Source organism: Ambystoma mexicanum, chromosome 7p (genome assembly GCF_040938575.1).
Source record: "Ambystoma mexicanum isolate Mex_15411 chromosome 7p, UKY_AmexF1_1, whole genome shotgun sequence".
In the NCBI taxonomy this organism is placed as follows: Eukaryota; Metazoa; Chordata; class Amphibia; order Caudata; family Ambystomatidae; genus Ambystoma; species Ambystoma mexicanum.
This window is the reverse complement of record NC_090939.1, coordinates 9957411-9982275: the sequence shown is the minus strand read 5'-3', so window position 1 is coordinate 9982275 and position 24865 is coordinate 9957411. Positions and strand designations below refer to the sequence as shown.

Genomic DNA, 24865 nt, shown 5'->3' with positions numbered 1-24865 from the left:
GGTGAGAATGAAAGCGGATATATGCAGGAGGTTTAGCTGTGCCGAGACTGGAAATGCTGCACTAACACAAGGTCCATTCATGGTGAAATTGAATTCTACAGTGCAGAACAGGGGTCTGATGCGATTGAGAATGTAGGACATAGGTGCCCCACTGTGCATTCTGCTTATCCATCCCGTTAGTACTGCACCCTCTTTGCTGCTCTTCAAGGTCTATAGAGTGAGCATGGTGCAGACTCCTGCTTATGTCAGGCCAAGAGCTCATGGAGCAAGCCAAGGAATCCCATATGAGAGATTCTAGCACTGTCTGTTAATGCATTAACTTTCAGCCATAGGTAAGACTACCAGGGACAAGAGCCGCTTTCAAGGAGGTTAGAAAAAGGATGTAGCTTAAGAGACAGGCAAGCAAGGAGACATCTGCAGACAGTGACATCCCCAACAATTTAAAAACAGAACTTTCAAACTTGAAAGCTTTAAATTGCACATGAAGCACATGTGAATCTGTACCAGCTAAAGTGCTCGTCTCCACGGGTTCAGTGGTGGTTTCCAATGTAGCGCTTTGATCACCAGTGCCAGTCGCTTCGCTGGTTAGAGAGCTCAACTCCAGAACATCAGTAGCTTTATCGTGTGAAGTGCTTGTATCCAGAACCATAGCAGCATTGTCGGGTGTAGTACTTGGCTCCAGATCATCTGTAGCTTTATCGGGTGAAGTGCTCATATCCACCAGTTGGGCAGCATTATCGGGTGTGGTACTTGGCTCTAGAACATCAGTAGCTGTATCAGGTGAAGTGCTCGTATCCACAACCTGGGCAGCATTATCGGGTGTTGTACTTTGCTCCAGAAAATCTGTAGCTTTATCTGGTGTAGTGCTTGTATCCACAACTTCAGTGGCTTTATCGGTTCCAATGCTTGGTTCCTGAATCTCAACAGCTATATCCGGAGTAACTCTTGGCTCCAGAATTTCAAAAGCCACATCAGATGTCAAGCCTAGCCTCCCGGTCTCAGCGGCTTGCTGCACAGAGGTGACACTCTTCACCCTCTGGTTGTTCTTTGGCTTGTTAGTCTCAGGCGAGGCAACTTCCATTGAGCGTTCTTCAGGGATTTTTCCAGGTGTGATCGGTTCTGTTGCAGGTCCAGGATGTATCATTGGTGCAATGCTGGGTAGCTCTTCCTCTGAAGGTTCTTTCACCCCAGGACTACCAACTTCTTTTATTTTTTTCACCAGCTTTGATTTTGTTGGTCCTGCAGTAGGTGTATCTGCCTGCAGAGCTCCCCTTGAGGAGTCTACCTTAATTTTAGGCTCTGTAGGTTTTCCTTCCTGCCATGGTTTGGAACTCAAGTGCTGTTCCTTTTCTTGTCTCATCAGGTTGGAAATAGTTGGCCCTCCTTCAGCTTTTGTGATTTCATGAGCACTAGTGAGTTGGCCTGAAGTCTCCCGTTTGGGTTCTCCTTTCCTTGCCTGTTTTTTTGGCACCGCTGAAGCTTGATCTTCCTTGCTATCCACCTTGGGTGCATCATGTCTGTCTGCATGGTAGGATCCTCGCACTGGGAAATTAACGCTGGTTTTAACTGGGACTTCTGCTGCAACCTCTTCTGCTTCAGAATCAGAATCAGAGCTGGAATCAGAGTCTGAACTGGAGCTGCTGGAGGAAGACGACTCCTCGCTTCTCTTTTCCTTTGGTTCATCTACAGCAGCCCCAACAGCTCTTGCATCTTCTTGCTGAGCAGAGACCAGGTTTCTCAGCGGAAACTCTACCAAAGTCTTCCTGGTGGAAAATTCTGTATCCCTGTTCTCTTCCAACTTGGCAGTCTTATTAGGGTTAATTTTCATTTCCGTCTCACTTGCAGTGGCAACTGGTGGATTAGAGCTAGGGGAAGACTGCTTTTTATTGAGTTCAACTGCACGTTTTTCCGCCTGGACCTTCACCTTCTTCTCGGATGCTACTATATCTAAGAAATGGTACAAAAGCAACATTATTTTGGCAGATTCACTAAATTGCATCAATTTGTTTTCCAAAACAGCATTATTTTATGTGATTACTAGGAGAGGCAAGCAAGATGAAAAGATGTATAGATGATAGTTGCTTGATAAGGAGCGCATTTCTACACTGGGAAATAGCTGCATTATTGTTGCTTCTAAAGGGAGAGGCCAAGACTAAAGACCACATTAAAGGAGGAGTCAAGGAAAATATGGAGTCATGGAAGATTCAGAAAAAAAGAGCCCTCTGGAATAATAACATGATAAAGCAGAAGGAGGTGAACGCCACAGGAAGTGGTCAGTAATGCCAGGAAACAGAAAGAACACGTAGGCTTGTGCAAGGACAGAAAAAATAGAAGGGACTAGCTGAAGCAAAGGGGAACTCTGCACTGGCTTGACAGCCTATGGAGGGAAGCACAGTGCTTGGGATAGACAACACCAAGGTCTGCCCTCTAACAAGGGAGTAAAGCAACTAAGTGTGCCATTGGTGTCGGCTTCTGACAAACTTCTGCAGAGCCGTACCAAACTGGCCTCTTTCATCTCAGCTCTCTGGAAAAGTTCAACCAGACAGGGACACAGACACTTCAGGATGCTTTTGCAGAGGACTTTCAGGAATGCTCATTAGTCAGGAGGCAAGGCCTGTGCTAGCCAAAAGAGGGTGGGTGACGCAGACAAACCAGAATCTTTACTGCACCATACAAGTACTTTTGTTCAATTGTGGATGCCAATTGTTGCTTTTCTCTGGTCTATGATGTCCTGTGTGCATATATTTGTTCTCTCTCTCTCTCTCTCTCTTTCAAACAATGTCTACTTTGCGCCTTGTGTTCCGCATTGCGGATTGTCAAGACTTCAACTCCCAACATACGACTCTTTCAGTGCCTCCCCACTCCTTGTGCTTCGCAGTGGGCCGGAAAAGCAATTCAAGGCACGCAATCCCCCTAGGCTCACCTCATGATTGCTTGCACGCAGGTGGAGTGATGGACTGCAACTCCCAGCACGCGGCTCCCTGGGGCTCACTCTTTGCCATTCAACATTCCTCATGCACCAGTGTATTCTCAATGCCTTCTTTTTCAGACACCAGCTTCATGGTCAAATCTTTTGTCTCTTGCCTTTCATTCCTATTACCCCCTCAGCGTCTTTCTTTCCATCCACCTTTTGTTGAGCTTGCGTCGGGTCACTTCGACCATCTTGTGTACTCAGTTGTTGGTTTAGCTCTTGCTGGACAGAGATTCCTCTCGGGTATGGATTCACAACTCCGCTGCATACCATGTTGCATTCAGCTTGAACGGCCCCTTCAGTTTCTGCTTCACCCCCTTTTCTTCTTTCAATGAGCTGTGTACTTGGTGACGTATCCAAATATGGGGAAACAAACTTACAGGCGAGCCCTTTGTTTTCTCTGGGGAGGAGTCTTGACCACACCCGATGAGTGCAAATCATAAATTGAATTTGGAGTTTCTCTGCTCCTCCGATGTCTCGTTGCAAACAGAGGATTGATTCGTTCATCCCTAGAATTCAGGATCTGGCGTCTTTTCTCGGGCACCAGGTTCATTCACCACATCCTCTGCGTGGTCTCGCCTCCATGTAAGACCAGCTTTATTCTGCTTGGCGACTCTGCACAGCTCTCTGCCGGGTCGGCAGCGTTTCTCCTTCTCTCCATGCCACAGTCAGCTCTGCTGTGTAGCATGGCTTGTCCCTTCAATGACGTGCTCACGTCAGCGGCCGGCCTCTGCATATTTATTCTCCTTCTCCATTCAAGGGTGATCATGCCTTTATTCTCATTCCGTGACCAAAAAGGGGCATGCTGCTCTTGCTCAGCTGTCAAGCCCATGGAGAGACCAGAATTGTCTTGAGGCACTTCCAGTATTGTTTTGTGTCCCACAGCTGAATGCAGGATTCCAGTGTATGCAGATAGTGGGAGTCCTTGTCCCCTTGAGGGGAAGTCACTCCCAGTGAAGTCCCGCTTTCCCAAACCCTTGGGAGGTGGGGGTTGGGGGGGTTTGCTGAGCGGGGGTCCACCTCCCTAGCCTCAGAGGTGGCGGCTCCCCAGGGAAGAAGGGACAAAATATCCAGATTCGTCAAATACCCCTCCCATTAAGCGAAAGCCCCCCACTCAATACAATGGAAACTGCTAAGAAAACCCACTTTTCCTTTCCAATGTTCTACAGCAAAGCAAAAAGGTTGTAGATCCAAACGCCACCTCGTAAATGGGGCATTTGAATCTTTTCTGAGACTCATCCAGGTTAGGGGCAAATGCTCTGTCTGTAATTGGAGGTTCCCCATGTCTAATAATAGCAAAGACGGACTACTGCCCAATTGACGGATAAGGTATCCAACTCGATGGTGGCATATGCCTGTTCTCTAGGAAATAACTTACTTCTGGTATAAAGGACAGGGTGTTCTAGCCCATCATGATCCTAGGAAAGGAGCACCCCAGGCCTACTGGAGGCATTCTTTTGTCTGCCATTTCCAGCACTAGCTTCTGACATAGTATTTGTTTTAGCCCCTCAAAGCTTCTCTGATCTGCCTCTTCCCAGATAGGTTTTAAAGGGTGTGAATTTTCCAATTTATCCGCAAGATTGGAAAACAGTGTGGAATAATTGGGAATGAATAGCCTAGAATACCTGGATTTGTTTTTTAATTTATTTTTTATTATTTGCGCTCGACAGTATTTAACATGTAGAACAGTCACAGACTTATTGGTACATATAATTCCACATGACATTACCAAACCCATTCCCCAACGCCCCCCCACCCCATCTAACACCATTTAATGTCCCATTATCAGCCCAGTCCATCTCCTTTCCCTATATACCCATTCCCCAGCCTCTCCTCCGAGCCATTTATGGATCACCCCCGCCCAATCGCACTCCCCTCCTGTCTGCCCCGTATATCTGGTCATTCACCTTCTCCTCTGTGGTGCTCTTCGCCTCAGTGTGGCCTTAAATCTTGTGACGATGTCAACTCATTTAGCATCTGCCCCTAATCCATCTCTGCATCCCCTTCTTCCTCGGTCCCTCCCCGCTTATGCAGGAAATACATCTCTGTAACGACCCACCGCGGACCATCCTTAACCCATATCTGCATAGCCGTGCCTGTGAGGCTTTTCCATGAAATTGCAATCCTCCTTTTGGCCAAAATAAATTAAAATGGTGCCATGTTCTTCCAGTTTTGTGCCCATTCTACTCAGATAACAGTCACAGCAAACAGACGGCAAGCACTCATAAGAATCCTGAACTAGTTAATTGACCATAGCTGTCATTGCTTCTTAGAAGGTAGTTATCACTGGTATAAGGGTGCAGAAGTAAGGCTCGGACACAAAGGTGACAGTTTTGGTTATAAATCTTTATTGACCAGCAAAAGGGTTAGACAAATAACCTCTCTCCCCCTAAAGGCAAGCAAGGTTTCCCTGCCTCAAAGAAAACTATTCGTCATCCTGAGGTTTTCCTTTTATAGTCAAAGTTATGTCCAAAAACCCTGCTTCTGACCCAAACACTAGTAACTTAAATCTTATGTACAATGACGTTATATTCAAAACTAAAGTGGTGATGACCGTTCTTGCCAACAGAAAGTTCCCATGTCTCAGATTGTCAATAAAAGGTTTCCTTTTCCACAATGTACCATTACAATGACCAGGGATTCGCGCTCCTTTGCCCTGGATTCCTTCTTGTTCTACTTGACAAATTAGGAGCTTGTCTCCTCCTTATGTGCGCTTCCTTTACTTTGCAAAAATAACACAAAATAAGGCACCTTATCTGTTAGGGTTATCATTTTTATGCTTCATCCCTTCTCCTAGTGAGACCCCAGCACTTTTTGTGGGACCTCTGGACATTTTTCCTTCTGTGGGGGGAGCATGTTTCCAGTCATTCATTCTTATCTGCTGTTTTTTGCAACTCTGTTCTCTGTGTTTTACTTATTCTATGGAGTCTACTTTCCTCCATCGCTCTTTTAAGTTAAGGCCTCTGTATTTTGCTTTTGCAGCACACAGCTCCTTATGGGCAGTGTTGGTGGGAACTCTTTGGGTTCTCCTTTGAGATTCCTTCTTTATCCTTACTAACTACAGTTTATCCTTCCTAAAATGTTATACTATGGGAGATTAGCACTCACCACCTTATGTGGAGTCCCAACAAGATACCTACTATCCCCCTTCTCCCTGCTTCTGTGACTTTTTAGTCACAGACAACCCTATAGTTATAGCTGGTGGCAGTGGACGTGTTCTACCAACTATTGTGCTATTGTTTTTACCACAGACTGTATTCACAGTCTCGGTTTTTCACAATAGGGTCACCCATATTACAACATTGTGGCTCCTTTCTTTTTTCGCCATTTCTACAGTGGTTGCTCTTTGTTAGCCCTTCTACCATTCTGGGAGTGGGAGGTCCGTGTGTGTGTCTTACCTTTGGCAGGAACTGATGGGTGTCCCCGCCTAGGCTCCATTGTGTCAGGGCAGGCAGGAAGTGGGGGAGGAGTAATTCATCCCCTGCCCAAGTGCCTGAATGGAACCAGTTCCCACTGGGGGACTGGCTGTCATGATTCGACAGCCAACCGCCCCTTTCTGTAAAACGCTGAGAGGGTTTGCAGAGGAGTGCGTGGGAAAACTAAATTAAAAGTGAGGTGAAAGGCAAGTCAACCACTGGAAATGAAGTTAAGCTGAAGACGACCATAGGCGCCTGCAGACCCTTGCAATCACTGTGAAGCGACCACTGCTGTCCTGACCCAGTTTTCTACCCGACAGAGGCGCTCCAAAGAGGATGATTGCTTCCCTTTGGCTGTTGGGACAACCAGCCTGCCCTGAGACGAACTACAAATTGAGCAATCTCCTGGGGGGTCAAAGGGGAGGAGTGCCTTTCCAGAGCTGCAGACCACGAATACCACGATAGGATATGGCATTTATAACACGCCTATACAGAAGGGTTTCAAGGCGCAATGAGGCAAGGGAGGGAGAACAGAGGGAAGACGGACAATGATCTTACTAGGCCAGGTGACATTGAGATTGCGCAAGTGCAGGGGAAGGGGAAAAGTGCGGGGTGCAGGGGGAGGGGGCAGTGCAGTACATGGGATTGACAGTAAAAATAAATAGGATAAAAGCAATAAGTAAAAAGTGTGGCCAGCTGGTGGCAAGTGCTGGTAGTGGACTGAAGGGATACAGACAACAGTCCCCAGGTGCGGGAGTTGCCAGGGAGGCAGTGTATGTGTGCAGCTGGTGGGGGAGGAGACCTGGGCCCAAGATCAGAGGGTGGCTGGGTGACCAGGTAACCAGTGCAGTTTCAGTTTCAGCCAGGCGATCAGCAGGAGAGAGAAAGCAGAAGCAAAGAGGAAGGTTTTGAGGCGCTTCCGGAACCGGAGATGGTTCTCCTCAAGTTTCAGGGCGGCTGTTCCAGAGGGAGGCCCCAGCCAAAGACAGATCTGCCACCAACTCGTTGCTTGGAGAAGCGACTGACCCTGAGGGAGATGGAGACGGATGAGAGAAGAGCTCGAGAAGGAAGCTATTTAGGAAGAGAGAGTTGAGGGCATTGAGGCCCTAGGCCCCAGAAGGCCTTGTGTACAATGCACAGGGTTTTGAACTTAATCCTCACAGCCACTGGGAGCCAGTCCTGTTCTGGATGAGTTGCAGAGGACGGAGTGTAGAAGCAGGCAAATTTAAAAAGTGGCTGTTGCAGTAGTCCAGCCTAGAGAGAACCAGAGCTCTGGAGACAGTGAGCTTCTGGGGGAAGAAGAGGAGGTGCAGCTGGTAGTGTGACTTCTTAGAGACGTCGGGGAAAGAAGGAGTGTGTGGAGTCAAAGATGACCCCAAGATTTTTAGCCCCACAGGTGGGAGCAGGAATAGGACCAAGAGAGACCGGCCAGAGAGTGAAAGAAAAGGAGGCAGCAGGTGTGTCGATGAGGAGAATCTCAGTCTTACTAGCATTAAGGCACAGATCATTGGCGGCACACCGACTGTCTGCTATCCAGGAGTGGAGATGAGAGACGGAGAAGTGGCGGAAGGGAGCCTGAAAATTAGTTGAGTCATCCGCATAGCACTGAAAGTTGGGGCAGAGGGCGGCAATGCGGTGGGCAAGAAGTGCTAGGTATTGGTTGAACAGCCAAGGAGAGAGGTTAGATCCCTGAGGGACACCACAGATAGAGGGAAGGGAAAGGAAGGACCATAGTTGGACCTAGGAGGGTCAATCGGAGAGGAAAAAGGTCAACCAAGCTAGGGCCTGATCAGTGATAACCAGGTTTTTCACAGACGGTTGAGCAGGATGGCATGGTTGACTGTGTCAAAGGCAGAAGAGAGATCAAGTAAGATGAAGAAACAGGGGGTGTTAAAAATCAAGGTTTGAGAGCAGGTCTTCACAGATATTCAGGAGAGCGGTTTTCGTGCTTCTGGCAGCTCTGAAGCCAGACTGATGGTCATGGAGACAGCCAACAGATTCAGTGTGAGGATTAAGCTGGGAGACGGCCAGCTTTTCCAGAAGTTTGCCCAGGAAAGGAGTAATGGAGATTGGGCGATAGTTAGCTGAATAGGACGGGTCGGCAGAGGGTTTCTTAAGAGGAGGGTGCACAAGGGAGTGCTTCAGGAGGGGTGGGGGGAGGGAAGACCCCAGTGGCAAAGGAGTGGTTGCAGAAGTCAAACAGAGCAGGGGCCAAGGTGTCCATGTGGTCCTTGATGGTTTTGGAGGAGCACAGGAGAACCGGTTTTGATGACTTTCATAGATCGGACTTGTCTAGAAACATTGCCTGAGGAGAACAGGGGAAAGGAAGAGAAACAGGGAGGAGAGGTGGCCAGAGAAAGAGCAGGGAGAAGAGGGGGCAGGGTAAGAGGAAGAGAGAGGACATGATGTCCTGGGGTTTAGAGATGAAATGAGAAGCCAGGGCTGTGCAGAGGGCCTGGGAGGGGACAGGAGAGGTAGAAACTGTAGCAGGATTGGCCAGCTCCTTGCAGTTTTAAAAGAGTTCGGCTGAGTTGTTAGATGCCGCAGAGACGCAGACTTGGATGTGGGCTCTCTTCCTGGTGCAGACAAAGAGCCGGTATTGCCTTTGTAGCAGGCGACAGACCAGTTTGTCAGAGGATGTACCTGAAGCACGCCATTTCCTCTCAGCCACCCTGCAGTTGCGTTTAAGGGTGTCGAGGTCTGAGTCGTACCAGGAGTTGCACTTGGCTTTGGGCTTCAAGCGGATCCTCATTACAGGGGCAAGAACATCAAGAGTATCCGAGACAGCAGAGTGGAGCATGGAGAGGACTGTGTCAGGGTGTGAGTCAGCCAAGGGAGGGGAGGGGTGAGAAAGTGGCAGCGAAAGCCTCAACTGACACACGCTTCATGGGTCGGATAGCCGAGAAGGTAGGTAGCAGTGCTGGAGTTGGCTTGGCATGAGGGGTGGAGAGAGTGAGTTGGGAGGAAAGGAGAAGGTGATCACTCCAGGAGAGGAGTGGTGAGAGGGATAGAAAGGGGAAGGGGAGGATAGAGAGAGAGAGAGAGATGCAGAGGTTGCTAAAGAGTCCAGAGGAAGGGCGGGAAGCATCCAGGTGGATGTTAAAGTCTCCAAAAAGGAGGAGTTGAGTGGTCGGGACCAGGAGGGAAGAGGAGAGGTCCGCCCACTCAGAGAGGAAGGAGGATATGTGACCAGGTAGCCGATAGGTAGCCACAGTAAGGGAATGGCTAGAAGACAGAGCCTGCAGACACGGCATTTGAAAGAAAAGTAGGCCTGCATAGGAATGACAGGCAGGAATACACTCAGGGAAGATCAAGGCTACACCCCCTCCGGAGCGGTTGAGCTGGGCTCAGGGAGGATCTTGTACCAGTCAGGGAGGAGAGTGTCAAAATCTGTGACAGAGATGGCCATGAACCATGTCTCTGTGAGACTGAGGATATCGAAGTCAAGCTCTTCCAAGAGGTGGCAGATGTCAGGAGTGTGACAGCAGAGTGAGGGTTTAGAGTGGCAATATGGAGAAGGTTGCCATCCTTGAAAGACTTCCAGGGAGGGGTACAAATCTGAGGTACGCCCCCTGAGGAAGGAGGAGAGGGCAAGGTAGCCAAGGAGGAGACAGCGGGAGAGGCAAGGAAGCCATGGAGGGAAGAGAGGGCACAGCAAGAGCAGTAAGGAAATTGATGAGTTGCTAGAAGCGTCTATCAAAGAGGAGAAGATTGTCCTGAGGGCCATGGACCAAGACGGTACCATCCAAATTAACATCAATGATGACCTTAGAGGAGTCGAAGGAGGGCTGCCCACTGGGTGCCACCATTAACAGGAGAAGAGAAAGGAGAAAGCACAGAGACCATCTGAAGATTCCATAAATCTGGCGAAGGAACGACAAAGAGGAAAAGAGGATGTCAGTGAGGGTTTGCCTAGAGGAAGCACTGGTATAGGTGTCAGTGAAAGGAAGGCCTTGTTTGGAGGCAAGGATGTCCTTTTTAAACTTCTTCCTACCAGATTTAGTGAGAAGAGTAGGATAGTCGATAGAGAAGCAGTTAGAAAACATAGGAGAGACAGAAAGCACTATGGAGTAGGTAGGGAGAGGAGAGAAAAGGAAGGGATGAGTTAGGAGGGGGAAGCACTAGGGAAGGACACAGGGAGGGGTGCAAGACGACGAGACAAGGAGAGACGAGACAATAGTAGACAATTGAACAAAATGACAAGGGCTCAGACAGAAGTAGAACAGTTTGCTAGGTGAACATTTAACTAAGAAGGCAAGAACCCAGGACAGCACTACTTTCACAATGTAGTTTAACGACAGACATCAAACCTAGGTCAAGAGTTCTGTAAAGTGAGAGAAGGCCTAGGTTTCACAAAGAGTGCAGGACTCCAGAATCTAACATCGACCTGGCAAATACCGTCCTTTGTTGGTGCTGAGAAAAAGGCGCCAAAACCGCAGACTGACCAAGGAGGGAGAGAAGAAATCTGTGCCAAAGGTCCTCTTTTGAGACTGGCTGCTGGGACATCCCATTCAGAGTACTTCCTTCCGTCACCAGACCGAGGAATCGGGAGACCGGACCGTCGCTGCTGCACAGAGGAGAATCCATCTACCAGCTTTTCTTCTAACCTAAGGTACTATTGGGTGGAAGGTATTGCTTACCTCTGACCAAGAAGTTGCTCCAGAGTGACTGGAGTGTGTGAAGGTGTCCAGAGTGACCACTCTACCTCTGACCCAAGCTTGCCAACTTGTGTCCCTTTAGGGAGTCCTTTTGCAGGGTACCCCTCGTTGTGTTGAATTACCAAGTAACTTCGCCCACAGACAAACTATTCTGAGGAACCGTTGCTGTTCTTCTGCTTCTTAAGACTTCAAAGCCAGTCCTAAACTTACTTTTTCGTATAGTTAGGGATTTGACTTTTAAAGCGTTAAGTTTATCCGAAAAGTGTCTTGAGAACGTTAAGGGCTGGTGCTGTGCGATTAACCAAACTTTTTCCTTCCTAAAAGACTATCTTAGGTCGTTTTTCTAACTAAATACACTTAACATATTTCTTGGTCTTAACGCAAGTGCACTGTAGTACTGATAATGCGGTAGAACGGTCATTAGTGTCAAACTCAGTAACACATTGTACCGCAAGCAACTACCATTGAAGCAATATTAATAAGAATTCCAATGTGTGCTGGTTAAGTTAGTTATCTACCTTCCTTGTGTAAATGTAATAAATGTATATTTTAATATACCATTTTAAGTGCAAGTTTCTCTTTGGACTATTGTACTTACTGGGTTCAGTGTACTTACCTACAGCTCACATCTTCCACCTATGATAAGCCTGACTGCTCTGCCACTCTACCAAGGTTCCCGGAGTAGTACAGACTTATACGAGTTGGGGACCTTTATGCCAAGGGACAGTTTTACGAAGTCTTTACTCAAGTGGACTTTAGGAAAACTCCCCAAACAGTATTCACTCATCCAGGGGACTCATCTTCCTTTTCCTTGGCTTTCCAAGCTTTCCCAAAGATACACAAAGGTCTCTAGCTTTTTCGTGATCACCTCTTTTGCTCACAGAGGGTTTACGTCTGGTTCAATCTCCTGCCAAACAAACGCCAGGAAATTATAACTGACAGTCTCTGTAAAGCATCTGCTTGGGTCCCAGACACCGTACTTTCTTGAATGAGCTTCACCTTATTCTTAGACCTTCCTACGGGTGTGAGTCCCATATATGATGTATTATATAAGCTTGGTGCACCCTCCTTCCAGGCATGTGTTTTCTTCTCGTCAGCATTTCTTTTCAGGGTTCCAGACCCGCTTATTCTCTGGTTCTCATGTGGGTGCAGGTCTCAGACTCGCAATGCAGTATCACAAACGCTTGGTTTACTCTCCTGTCAAGCATTTCTTTCTGGACCAGCTTTCTCTCAGGGCCCCAGGGCATATTATTCTTTGGCTCTTATATGGGTGTGTCACAGACCCGCAATGTCGTCTCTTGCCTGCTTTGTTTACTCTCCTGCCAAGCATACAATGGTTTCTTTCTCCCTCTGTTACTCTCAGGGTCCTAGTCCCTCTTTACTCGTGCTTGGTAGTTGTTCCCCAATTCCTCCTGGACCTCTAGCACCTCTCGGTCTGCCCGTGTACCTGTTTGTGGAGTTTGAGTCATTGGAGCGGCGGTGCTCTACTTTGAGGCTCCGGTAGTGTTCGGGTGCCCTCTTGGGTTGGCGGCGGCTCTGCCAGTTACTCCTTTCTCAGGTTGTGGTTTCGGTCTGCAGCTCCTTTCGGGTTTAGCCGCTCCTCTGCAGTTGCTCTGGTGGTGGCCACTGCTTCCTTCTCAGGCTGTGGTTTTGGTCTCTAGCAGCTCCCCAGACTTTGGGACGTTGGGAGGGTTTCACAGGCAGCGGTCTGCGTAGCTCCTTCATCCTGGACTACCTTTGTACTCCCATTCACCTCTGTGCATAGCGCCTCATGGTGAGTTTTCCTGTTCTCAGGGTCGGCGTCTCCGGGTTTCCTCCTCAGAGGATGGCTCTCTCCATGTTGGTTTCCCTCTGCCATTTTGTAGTGCCTTTGATCAATCCAGTCCTGAGAGACTAGACTTCACTCCGGTTCTCTGGAGTGATCTTCATACTCCTGGCCAACATCTTCTTAACAGTACTTCCACTGGAATTCCATGGAAGGCAAAATGTGTTCCCGGGTGCCTTATTCAGGTCTAACATACAAGGTTGGCTGACTTTACAATAAAAGAGTTGTCAAGACGGAAGGAGAATTTTGCTTCTGGAATAAGGGAGGGTGCAATAAAGCGCAGGTATACCGCATTTTTGGGATGGTCGCCCCCAATCCCAGAAGGGGCTTCTTCTCCCATGCGATCCTTTCCTGTGCACCCGGCCCCCCCATGGGGATTATTGTACTGTGGACACACTGCCCTTGCCCCATGGGACAGGTCTCCCATTAGAGGAGAAGGGACAACATCCACAGATTCATCACATTGGGTAATTCCATTCCATATGCCAGAACTCTGCAGAGCTTTCCCCGCATCACGGGCAGCAATGACAAATCTGTTGGCTAATAGCAAGAAGTCTCGACTAGGATAAATATGGGATACATTACTCATCGTAATCGTATTTCTGATGCTTGCATCTGCTTAGATTCGCATAGGCCGACATCTAGTGTAAGCTGCGGAGTATTGTTTTAGAAACTCGAAAAGGAACCTCAAACAGGGCGTGCCAGTAATATTATCCTAGTGTGACGTCCGCTGTACCCATGATCCTTCACGCGTCGGGATCCCTCAGATTGTTATTTTTCTGACATGAGGTAGCATGAGGTGTAGCGTGAGTACAGTTGTATCCAAGCAGATACTTATCAGACAAGCTCATAAGCATCCATGTGCCTTCTCTCCAAGGGGAGGAAGGGTGGGTCGCATGTGAATCTAAGCAGATACAAGCATCAGAAATACGATTAGGGTGAATAATGTATACCTTCTGAGGCTTGTGGAATCTGCTTAGATCACATGCTGTGCATAGAATAGCGAGCAGTGGAAGAAGGAGGAGGTGGAATGTGAGAAGGTTCATGAGCGAATAAATGTCTTAGAACCGCTTGTCCCAGTTGTGTATCTGTCTTGGAATGAGTGTCAATGCAGTAATGCTGAGTGAAATTATGTATTGTGCTCCATGTAGCTGCTTTGCAAATACTGTCTAAGGGGACATTTGCAATGAAAGCCAGAGTGGCTCCGGTACCTCTTGTGGAGTGAGCCCTGGGCGTAAAAGGCAGCATTTTATCTGATAGGGAATAGCACCGTTGGATACATCTGACTATCCACCTAGAGATGGCATTTTTAAGATGCGGTCACCTACTCTGCCTGGTGCTATGGAAACAAACAGTTGATCTGTCTTTCTTAGCTGTCTGGTCTTCTCTACATAGTAGAGAACCACCCTCCTCACATCTAGTGTGTGGAGTTTTACCTCTGCTGAGCTACTGGGTTCCTGAAAGAAAGCCGGTAGCTCGATTGACTGGTTTACATGAAATTTGGAGATTAACTTAGGTGTGAACCTAGGGTGAGTATGTAAAACCATCTTGTCTGTGTACAACAAAAAGGATCTTGCACTGACAATGCTTGGATTTCACTAACCCTTCATATGGAAGTGATAGCCACTAAGAAGGCAGTCTTATAAATCAGGAGTTTGAGACTAGACTTGTGCATAGGCTCGAAAGGGGGTCCCATGAGCTTAGCGAGTACCACATTAATGTCCAAACCTGGTGGCGGGTTAGAAATTGGAGGGTGGAGTCTCTTTACCCCTTCCATAAAAGCTTTGATGACTGATACTTTCCACCATGAGACCTTATTATGAGAGGTCGTGTACGCTGACAAAACCGCCAGGTGTCCTTTAGGGAGTTAAATACTAACCCTGCATCTAGAAAATGGAGCATATGAGTTAGAAAGTGGGCTGGAGTACATTCTATGGGGTTGATCTATTTATCCTGGCACCAAGTTATGAATCTCCTCCATTTGTCAAAGTAACAGTGCCTAGTGTTTGGCTTTCTTGATTGCTTGCAAGATATCCATGCATCTCTGAGGCAGGTTGAGATGTCCGAACTCTATGACCTCAGGATCCATGCTGCCAAGTTCATTGAGTGCGGGTACACTGTTAGTCCCTCGTGCTGGGTGAGTAGGTTGTACTGGCACGGGAGTTTCATGGGATCGCACATTCCAAGTTTGCGCAGATGTGGATACCATGGTTGTCTTGCCCACACAGGAGCAACTAGGATACGCGTCATTGGTTCCTTGTGTATTTTGATCACCACCTTCCTCATGAGAGGTGTTCAGGGAAAAGCATAGGCAAATTTCCCTGACCAGTTCATCCATAGGGCGTTCCCCTGGGCATTGACTGTTTTCGCTTGTAGTATAGTTGGGAAACCCCATAGAGAGAAGAGGTGTTCTACGACCTCTTCGTGCAGACGCCACTCGTGTTCTTCTGGTAGGGGATCTCTGCTCAATGAGTCTGCTAGAGGGTTGAGTTCTCCTGGAACATGTGATGATAAACATCTTTCGTCTGAGTGCCCATTTCCAGATTTGCTGTGCAAGTCTGGACGTATATGGAGAACGTGTACCCCCCTGTTTGTTGATATAAAACATCACTGTAGTGCTGTCTGTTAGGATCTGCACATATAGTTTTGTTAAATGGGGTTCGAAAGCCTGCAAGGCTTTGAATACTGCCAGAGGTTCCAGCAGATTGATGTGGCTCTGAGCTACAGTGCGAGACCACAGACTCTGAGCTGTGTGGTGAAGGTAGTGAGCCCCCCACCCTGCCAGTGAGGCGTCTGTCGTGACAATCGCCTGTACTTCTGGATTGTAGCAAGGTTTTCCTATAGTTAGATTCTCAATGTCCACCAGCAAGGATTTTGTACAAGTGTTGGCGAAACGACCACTAGATCGTCCCACTGACCACTTGCCCGAGACCACTGTTTCGCCAACCATTCCTGCATGGGTCGCAGGCGTGCGTGGGGAACCAGGTAAATGCAAGATGACATCATGCCTATTAAACGCATTGCTTTGGGACCCTTATCTGGCGGCTGGTCTGATACTGTGGTATTTGCAGTAACACATTTTGTATTCTTTCCTCTGCTGGAAAGACCAACCTTTCTTCTGTGTTCAAGACAGCTCCTAGGAACTGCTTTGAAGTGCTTGGCGCTAGACTTGACTTTCTCGTTGATTGAGAAGCCCAATTGAAAGAGGAGGTTGATTATTCTCTGAATGTTTTGTCTGCAAATCAGGGGTGATTCCCCTGTAATGAGCCAGTCGTCCAGGTAAGGGTACACTGGGATTGCCTCCCTGCGCAGGTGTGCTGCCACCACCGCCAGAAAGATGTCTATGTTCCTTCCATCGGAGCGGGGAGGAAGGGTGGGCGCATGTGAATCTAAGCAGATACAACCATTAGACATGCTTTTACGGTAAGTAATGCATTGTCTTCTGATGTTTGTTAATCTGCTTAGAATCACATGCTGTGCATAGACTAGCGAGCAGTACCCGGAGTTGGAGGTGGGTTGTGAGAAGGAACAGTAGAGAAAAGATGTCTTAATACTGCTTGTCCCACCTGGGAATCAGATCTAGAGTGGGCATCTAGACAGTAGTGTTTTGTAAAGGTGTGTACAGAACTCCAGGTTGCCGCTTTGCAGATGGACTCAAGGGGAACATTTGCAATGAATGCTATGGATGCCCCAGTGCCTCGAGTAGAGTGTGCTCTTGGTTTGAAGGGTAGTTCTCTCTTAGCAAGAGTGTAACAGAGAGTGATGCATTGAACATCTAGATATAGTGGACTTTGAGACTGCATCTCCTTCTCTTCCTGCTGCCACCGAGACAAAGAACTGATTAGTCTTTCTCAGTGGTCTAGTTCTTTCCATATAAAACATGACAGCTCTGAGCACAGAGTGTATGCAGGCTTTTTTCTCCCAAATTTGAAGGGTTTTGAAAGAACGTTGGTAGTTCTATTGACTTGTTGACATGGAATTTCGATATGAATTTCGGTGCAAACCTTGGGTGTGTGCGTAGAACCACCTTATCTTTGTGAACTGTTACAAATGGGTCTAGAACAGAAAGAGCCTGTAGTTCACTTACTCTCCTAATGGAGGTGATAGCTATTAGGACAGCAGTCTTAAGAGTGAGGTCCTTAAGAGTTGCCTTGTGCATGGGTTCAAAGGGTGAGCCCAGGAGCCTGGTAAGTACCACATTAAGGTCCCAGCCGGGAGCTGGGTTTGCTATCAGAGGGTGTATTCTCTTTACCCCCTCCATGAAGGCTTTGATAACTGGGACTTTCCACCATGACACCTTAAGTTGAGAGGTGGTGTATGCAGAAAGTGCCGCTAGATGGACTTTAATAGAATTGAACACTAGACCTGAGTCCAGTAAATGGGTCAGGTAAAGGACAATTTGTGTGGGAGAGCAGTGAGCTGGGTTGATGCTCTTACCTCTACACCAGATGACAAATATCTTCCACTTGCTAGAATAGCAGTGGCGAGTGTTGGGTTTTCTTGCTTCTCTGAGAATGTCCATGCAGCTCTGTGGGAGCTGTAAATGGCCAAATTCTATGACCTCAGGAGCCAGGCTGCTAAATTAATGTTCTGTGGGCATGGGTGTAGTGTCTTGCCCTTGTCCTGTGACAGCATGTTGTACGGGCAGGGCAGTTTCACCGGTGGGGACAGGGACAGCTCCATCAGGTGCGCAAACCATGGTTGGCGGGCCCACATCGGGGCTATCAGTATCATGGTGACTGGTTCCTGGAGCATCTTGTGCACTATCTTGTTCAGCAGAGGAGTCGGGGGGGCGGGGGGGAGTGTAAACAAATTTCCCTGACCATGGTATCCAGAGACCGTTCCCCTTGGAGCGGTTCTGTGGGTATCTGGAGGCGTAATCTAGGCATTGCGAGTTCTCCAGAGTTGCGAACAGGTCTATTTCTGGGAAGCCCCATTGTGTGAAGACGAAGACAATGTCTTTGTGTAACCGCCATTCGTACTCCGAGGGTAGAGGGAAGTCTCTGCTGAGTTCGTCTGCTGGCAGATTGAGTTCCCCTGGTACATGTTGTGACAATAGGAACATGTGTCTGAGAGCCCACTTCCAGATGTTCTGGGACAGCTTGGACAGTCCTGGAGAGTGAGTGCCCCCTTGCTTGTTGAGGTAGTACATGGCTGTGGTGCTGTCCGTGAGGACCAGCACTGTCTTCCCTTGAAGGTCTGTCTGGAAAGCCTTCAGTGCTTTGAAGACTGCCAGTAGTTCCAGCAAGTTTATGTGTTTGGACGCCACAGTCGGAGTCCAAACTCTGTGTGCAGTCTGATGGGATAGGTGAGCGCCCCATCCTGTGAGGGATGAGTCTGTGGTTAGAGTGGCTTCCACTGTGGGGGTGGCAAATTGTTTCCCTATTACGAGGTTTTCCTTAGACCACCACCGCAGCGAGCGAACCAGGGCCTGCAAGACCACCACTAGATTGTCCCATTGTCCGCTGGCCTGACACCACTGGCTGTTGAGCCACTCTTGCATTGGACGCATGCGCAGCTGCACGTGAGGTACCAAATAAATACATGACGCCATCATTCCTAGCAATCGCTTGGCTTTGCGTACCGTCACCTCTCGACCGGCTACATATTGAGGGATCTGAAACAGCATATTTTGGACCCTCTCGTTGGAGGGGAAGACGAGGCCGTCCTTTGTTCGAATTAGAGCCCCTGGGAATTGCTTGACTGGGGTCTAGGCTGGGCTTCTTCTCGTTGATGGAGAAGCCCAGCTGGAACAAAAGGTCCACAATCCTTTGGGTATTTGAGAAGCACGTCTCGTAAGAATCCCGTTATGAGCCAGTCATCGAGATAAGGGTATACTGCAACGGCCAACCTGCGCAGGTGGGCTGCTGCCACTGCCAGCACTTTCGTGAATACTCTCGGCGCTGACGCGATGCCGAAGGGTAGCACTTTAAACTGGTAGTGTTTTCTATCATGAACCTGAGGTATTTTCTGTGCGCTGGCAACATTGAAATATGAAAGTATGCATCTTTCATGTCCAGTGTTGCCATGTAATCCCCCTGTGAGAGCAGGGGAATTACTTCCTGTAAAGTTACCATACGAAATTTTTGAGGTTTTACAAATGTATTCACTGGGCAAAGATCTAGTACAGGGCGCATGGTTAGATCCTTTTTGGGTACAAGGAAGTACACTGAATAAATACCTGTGATAGAGGCACGACCTCTATTGCTCCTTTTTCTAGTAGCAGTTCGACTTCTTGAAGGATGGCGAGGTGCTCCGGTGATGGGCGTCGTCCCCTCGGGGGCCTGAAAGTAGGGGACCGACTGAACTCTATGCAGTAGCCGTGGGCTATAGTTGATAGTACCCAGCGGTCTGTGGTTATTCCCTCCCATGCTGGTAGAAACTATGTTAACCAGCCCCCGACCAGAGATGCATGAGAGGGGACCCGAACCTTCGGGTCATTTGGTGTTGGTAGCCGGGGAGACTAAGAGAGTGGGGCCCCGACCTCTTCCCTTGCCACAACGTTGTCCTCTCTGAGCAGATTGTCCGCTGGTTCCTTGAGTGGAGGACCAGTTGCCTGCTGAGGAGTACTGTTGTTGCTGTTGGTTTTGTCGTTGGCCACGAAAAAAGAGTCTGTTGCCGTAACCTCGCTTATTAGGAGGTCTTGTGATCTGGTCTAGAGTCTTTAGGGTATCAAATTCCTTCTTAGCTGTCTCAGTGCGTCGTCCAACCGCTTTGCCAAAGAGGTTGGAGTCCTCAATTGGTTTGTTGATGAGGGACGCCTGGGTCTATGGCTTAAAACCAGAGTTCCTGAGCCAGACATGACGCTTGAGAAGTATCCCCTGGACTAAAGACCGGCCAGCTGTTTCTGCAGCATCTAGCGTGTTTTTGATGATGCTCTGGTTTACCAGAGTACCTTCTGTTACAGTGGCTAACAAATGGCTTCGTAAGGGTTCTGGGACTCAAGGCCTTTGCATAACTTTCCCCATTGGGCATCCGCATAGCTGGCCAGTAAGGAATTGTTATGGGCAATTCTGGCGGAGAAAGCTGCTGAGGATGTAATCCTCTTACCCAAGGCATAAAGCTTCTTTTCCTCCTCGTCTCGGGGTGCTACGCTAGTAGAGAGCGGAACCCCTGCCCTCTTCCTTGTGGTGGTTACTACCAAGGAATCAGGTATTGAGTGATCCCTAATATGTAAAGGGTCTGACGGTGAGGGGCTGAAAAGTTTCTCAATCCTTGGGTTCACGCCTCTAACCAAAGCAGGTGTTGAAAGAGATGGAATGAGTCGTCTTTTGACTGAGGCGAGAAGGAAATGGCCTGACTAGTAGGTTGTTTCTCCTTAATTATTTTCTCTACAAAGTCTATCTCTGGAGAAATCTCCCCTGTATCAATTTTAAAGTGTGCTGCTGCCTTACGTAGCAGTGCATTGAAAGTGGGCTGGTCCTCCACCGGTGATGGGTTTCTGACCGGTGTAGTTTAGGGAGGGGACAGATCCAGAACGTCAGGGTCTGTTTGACGCCCATGGAGACTGCCAAGGCTGTGAGCCACTTATGTCAGGGTCTTCTTCGTAGCCCCCCCCCCCCCCACCAATGTCTGGGTATTCTTCATAGCCTTCTACAGGGTCTTGTAGTTCCTCATTATTTATGAACTCATCATCCTCTTGAAAATGAGTGTCCTCTTCAGTGAGGTCATAAGCATGAATATCCTCCTGAAGTGGGTCAAAGAGTCTAGGGTATTTGGCCCCAGGGTCTTCATGAAGTATCTCCCTTGGCCTCTTGGGTGTAACGTGTTCAGGGGTGGACATGAGCCCATCTAGTTTGTCCATACACGATTGGAACCTTTCTAAAGTCCGTTGGGGTAACCCTAAACGGTCTGGAGTCGGAAAGGGGTGCTCTTCCGCCTGTAGCCGTCAAGATCTATCACATAGTGTGGAGGAAATACTCCCATCGCCCTCCGAGAACCCTTCTTGTGGTTGTGACACTGGGGGTGTATCTCTAGGCCTTTCATTCGATGGGGGGGGAGGGGAGGGAGGGGGATGTGCTCCGGCACACCTTCCGTCTGTTTCGGCGTCTCCCTGGCCTTGTGAACAGGATTTGGCGATTCCTTCGCTGTCCGTCTTTGAGCGTCAGTGGAAAATATTCTAGCTAGGCTTTCGACAACTAAACTGTCAGTCAAAGGCTAATTATGCACGGATTTCGGCAGTGCTGTAACATATTTCGCCGACGCTCGCTCTCTTACGAGGTGTGTAGTCTGCCGTTTTAGTGATAGCGCCCTTAGTTGTGGAGGGCCCGGCCAGTAGTCAAGCATGCAGCTGCGGGGAGGGCTTGCGACCCTTACAGTCGGCGGAGGCTGCCGGAAGATCCGGTGTCTCCATTGGTGCTAGGGCCTTCTTCTACTTAGTCGAAGGATGACCATAGGTTGTGTGTTTAGTTTTTTGCTTTCCATGCGAGTCGGCGTCCCCATGATTAGGGCGTGAGCCGAACCCGTCGGGGCCAGGGACAGACGCGGAGGAGCGGTTATCACTGTCCCCCTCGTCACATTCGGCAGCAGCGGCGGCGGGTGAGGAATCAGCCTTCGACATAGCGTAGGCTGTCCACCTCTTGACCCTGCGATCCTTTAAAGTTTTTGGGCGAAGGAGTTTACAGGCCGCACAGCCGTCCTCGTTGTGGTCGAGGGGTAAGCAGCGGTTACACCGCTTATGCTTACCCTTCCAAGGGAATTTGCCGATACGAGGACAAAATCTAAAGGGAGTCCTCTCCATAGCGGAGGATGCAAGAGTAAGTGATAACAACCCCGAAGGAAAGGAGGGGGTGAAATAGAAAGGCATTCTAAAAGGAAACAGAAATGTCCCCACAACCCTCACTCTCCCTACTGTGTACGCCGGCGAGGCCGGGCCACATGTTCGGCAGCGCCGATAGGATTGCCTCCTCGAAACCACCGCCGAAGATCTTGACTCGGCGGGGAAGTAGTTTAGCTGTCGAAGGAGGGCTGGAGGAGTTTATTGATAACTGACAAAAAACGACCAAGGGTCGAATAAATGGTAATGGCAAGGTCTCTTACGAGCTCTGCATAAGGCCACCAGTATTCTGGGCGGGAAAAAACAATCTGAGGTACCTCGACGCGTGAGGTATTGTGGGTACACTACACGGCACTATAGGGACAGTATTACAAACACGCCTATGTCGACGTCCCCTTTTCAATTACGAAAAACAAAATGCAGTACTCCGCAGTGGCCACTGGATGTCGGACTATGCACAGCATGTGATTCTAAGCAGAGTAACAAACATCAGAAACGACGGATACGCTTGGGCCAGCTGTTACTATGTATAACTATATCGTCCAATAAGACCCCTGAAAAATCAGAGTAGGATCTAAGAACCCATGTAGTGACCACCACGCCTTGCGGTTGGTCATGGGAATTGATCCGCCGGCGGTCCCAATTGTTAATCTTCCCGAATTGGACCACTGTGGCATTAATCCCCTGTGTAAGCAGAGAATTAAATGGGCCAGACTGGACTCTGCGGACACACAATCCTCCGTTTCTAATTCAGTACCATCCTGTCAAATGGATCCCCCCCCCAGGTACCATAATATCAGCGTCACAAAAATGTTGCAACACCATGTCCGCTATTTTTCAAAAGGGACTTTAAAACAGGGAGAAAGAACCCGGAAACTTGGTTCGATGTATCCTGTCGGACAGCACAGAAAAACCGTAAAGGCATTCTGGGCGCAAACGATAGTACCCGTGCAAAATAATCACTGCCCGGGTGCACTATAAACGCGTCCTGGCCAAAAGGAAGACCCCACTGAGAAGAACAAGCCTGGGTCGACCTCATTCAGGCTGTACAGTCGAAGGATTCCAAAAAATGTTGGGAATTTGTGGCCAATGAGCCACCCCACAAACGAACAAAAACTCACAAAAGAGAACAATGTAAGCACGTTGGCCTGGTCTAATCACTTTAACACTCTGTATAAAGCAGATCCTCCCTCAAGTTATAGCGGGCCTAGTGGTTCTCCTCTGCGTTTAACCATAAAAGAGGTAGAGATGGCTATTAAAAAGCAACTCCCCAACCAAGCACCCTGAACCAGACGCCATCCCCGTGGATATTGTCTGCAATGAAGTGGACCTGTGGGCCCCTTTACTGACCAAGTGCTTTAATGCATTTTTGGAACTCGGCACACAATCATTTTTCCCATTTTTGAGAAGGGTGACCTTGGCTGTCCCCTCTCTTATAGACCAATCTCTGTTGGACACCTCTTTTAAAATCTTCGGCCGGGCAGTTTTGGCACAGCTTGAACAATGGATCTCTGATTCTGAGGTCCTTCCAGAGACACAATATGGTTTTTGTCAGAGCTTGGGAACTAGGGACCAGGCTCTGAATCTGTACCTGGTGGGTGCCACGTCTATATATGTGAGGGGAGAGCCCCTATATTTAGCATTCATGGACCTGAACACCACGTTTGATAAAGTGGACAGGGCTATGCTCTGGGCGGTGCGCAGGTCCATGGGTTGCCAGGAGGTCCTTCAGATAATCCATGAACATACATCAGCCTGTGTTAGATTTGGTGACCAGGGACAGGGCACAGCTTTTTTTTTTAAGACCTTTTGGAGTGTTCGCCAGGGCTGCGTTGTGGCACCGGTACTGTTTGCCCTCTACATAAACGGTGTTTATCAGGCCTTGGTCAATTCCAACACTGACTATCAGGGTAGGAGGTGTCCCCCTCCCAGTTCTAGGCTATGCTGACAACATGGTTATAATTGCCCTCCCAGTACTAGGCTATGCTGACAACATGGTTATAATTGCTCGTACCCCCAGAGCCTTACAATGCCTGGTGGACGTCTACACTAAATTTATGGCCACCCACAAAAAAAGAAGAATCAGCCGTCATGGCATTTAGGAGCACGGGTGTCGGACACCTCAAGATGCGCAGGATATGGAGCGGAGGTGAACCCATTCCTAGGGTTACTCGTTTTGAATACCTGGGAATCTGTTTCACCGAGAATTGGCGAGGGATGGGCCATGTTGATAAACAATGTATGAGGATGAGACAGGCTCTAGGGGGCTTGTCCCGCTTTCAACATAATTGTGTGGGGCATACAATCAAACTAATCCTTGAAGTGTAGAGGGCACAAAGTAAAACAGCTACTAACTATGGGGCTGCACTGTGGGGCATGGAAAGGATTTCAAATATTGAAAATGTTGAGAACTCCTTTCTTAAAAAAACTCCCCGGGCTACCGCAGTCTTTGCCAAACTATGGTACACATTTGGAACTGGACCGCCCCCACGTTGCTGATGAGTGGTTACTGGCCCCCGTTTTGCACTGGCTGGCCTTATGGTCAAATCAGAAAGCCACTCTTACATATCATCATAAGAGCATTGGTGAGAAGCCCAGCTGTAAAGGAAATTCTGTGTCTCATATATATCCAGAAATGTATCAGACAGTTAACCTGTGTTAACCTCATCTGCTCTTTAACCTCCTTGACCCCGTGTGCTGTACATGCATAAAAGCAAATGTTTAAATCCATTCTTGTGTTAAATAGGGAGTCCTGTTCCCTGGGCATTTCTGCAAATAGAAGGCACATTGTTTTAACAACTGAAGATGCCAATCAGCCGTACGTGCTCCACAGTGACAAACCCACTGACCATTAGGCCCTGACTCGAGCCTGATTTGACTGCCTGTGGTTAAGGGCTCAAACAAAAAGCTGGTCTCACAATGTACAACCTACAGCCTACCCCCGTTGTCAGTGGCCGGTGGAGGACCTTTTACATTTTGTGTTTTGCCCATATTATACTGATCTAAGACGGAAAACACTTTTGCCACTTCTCAGGTCTGCTGGCATGTCTCATGCTAGGCCTGCTCTATGTTATTTGCTCTCAGCTGTCACAATGTCTGTGGCTTGGGGTTCGGTGGATTATCTGAGAAGGGCCTGGCACCAGAGAACTAAATTTATCTATCAAAACATGACCGAACATTGAAAATGTAATGAACAATTTGGACGCCTCTTGGTGGACA

The 24865-nt window shown here is 48.4% G+C and overlaps 1 protein-coding gene across 1 annotated transcript in view; it reads right to left on the bottom strand.

The window, feature by feature from the left end:
- NDUFV3 (NADH:ubiquinone oxidoreductase subunit V3) overlaps window positions 1–24865 on the bottom strand; it is a 157271-nt gene that overhangs the window by 42414 nt on the left and 89992 nt on the right. Inside the window, exon 3 of the mRNA XM_069635658.1 lies at window positions 505–1947. Coding sequence (XP_069491759.1) covers window positions 505–1947 — 1443 coding nt within the window. The remainder of the gene's footprint in view (window positions 1–504; window positions 1948–24865) is intronic.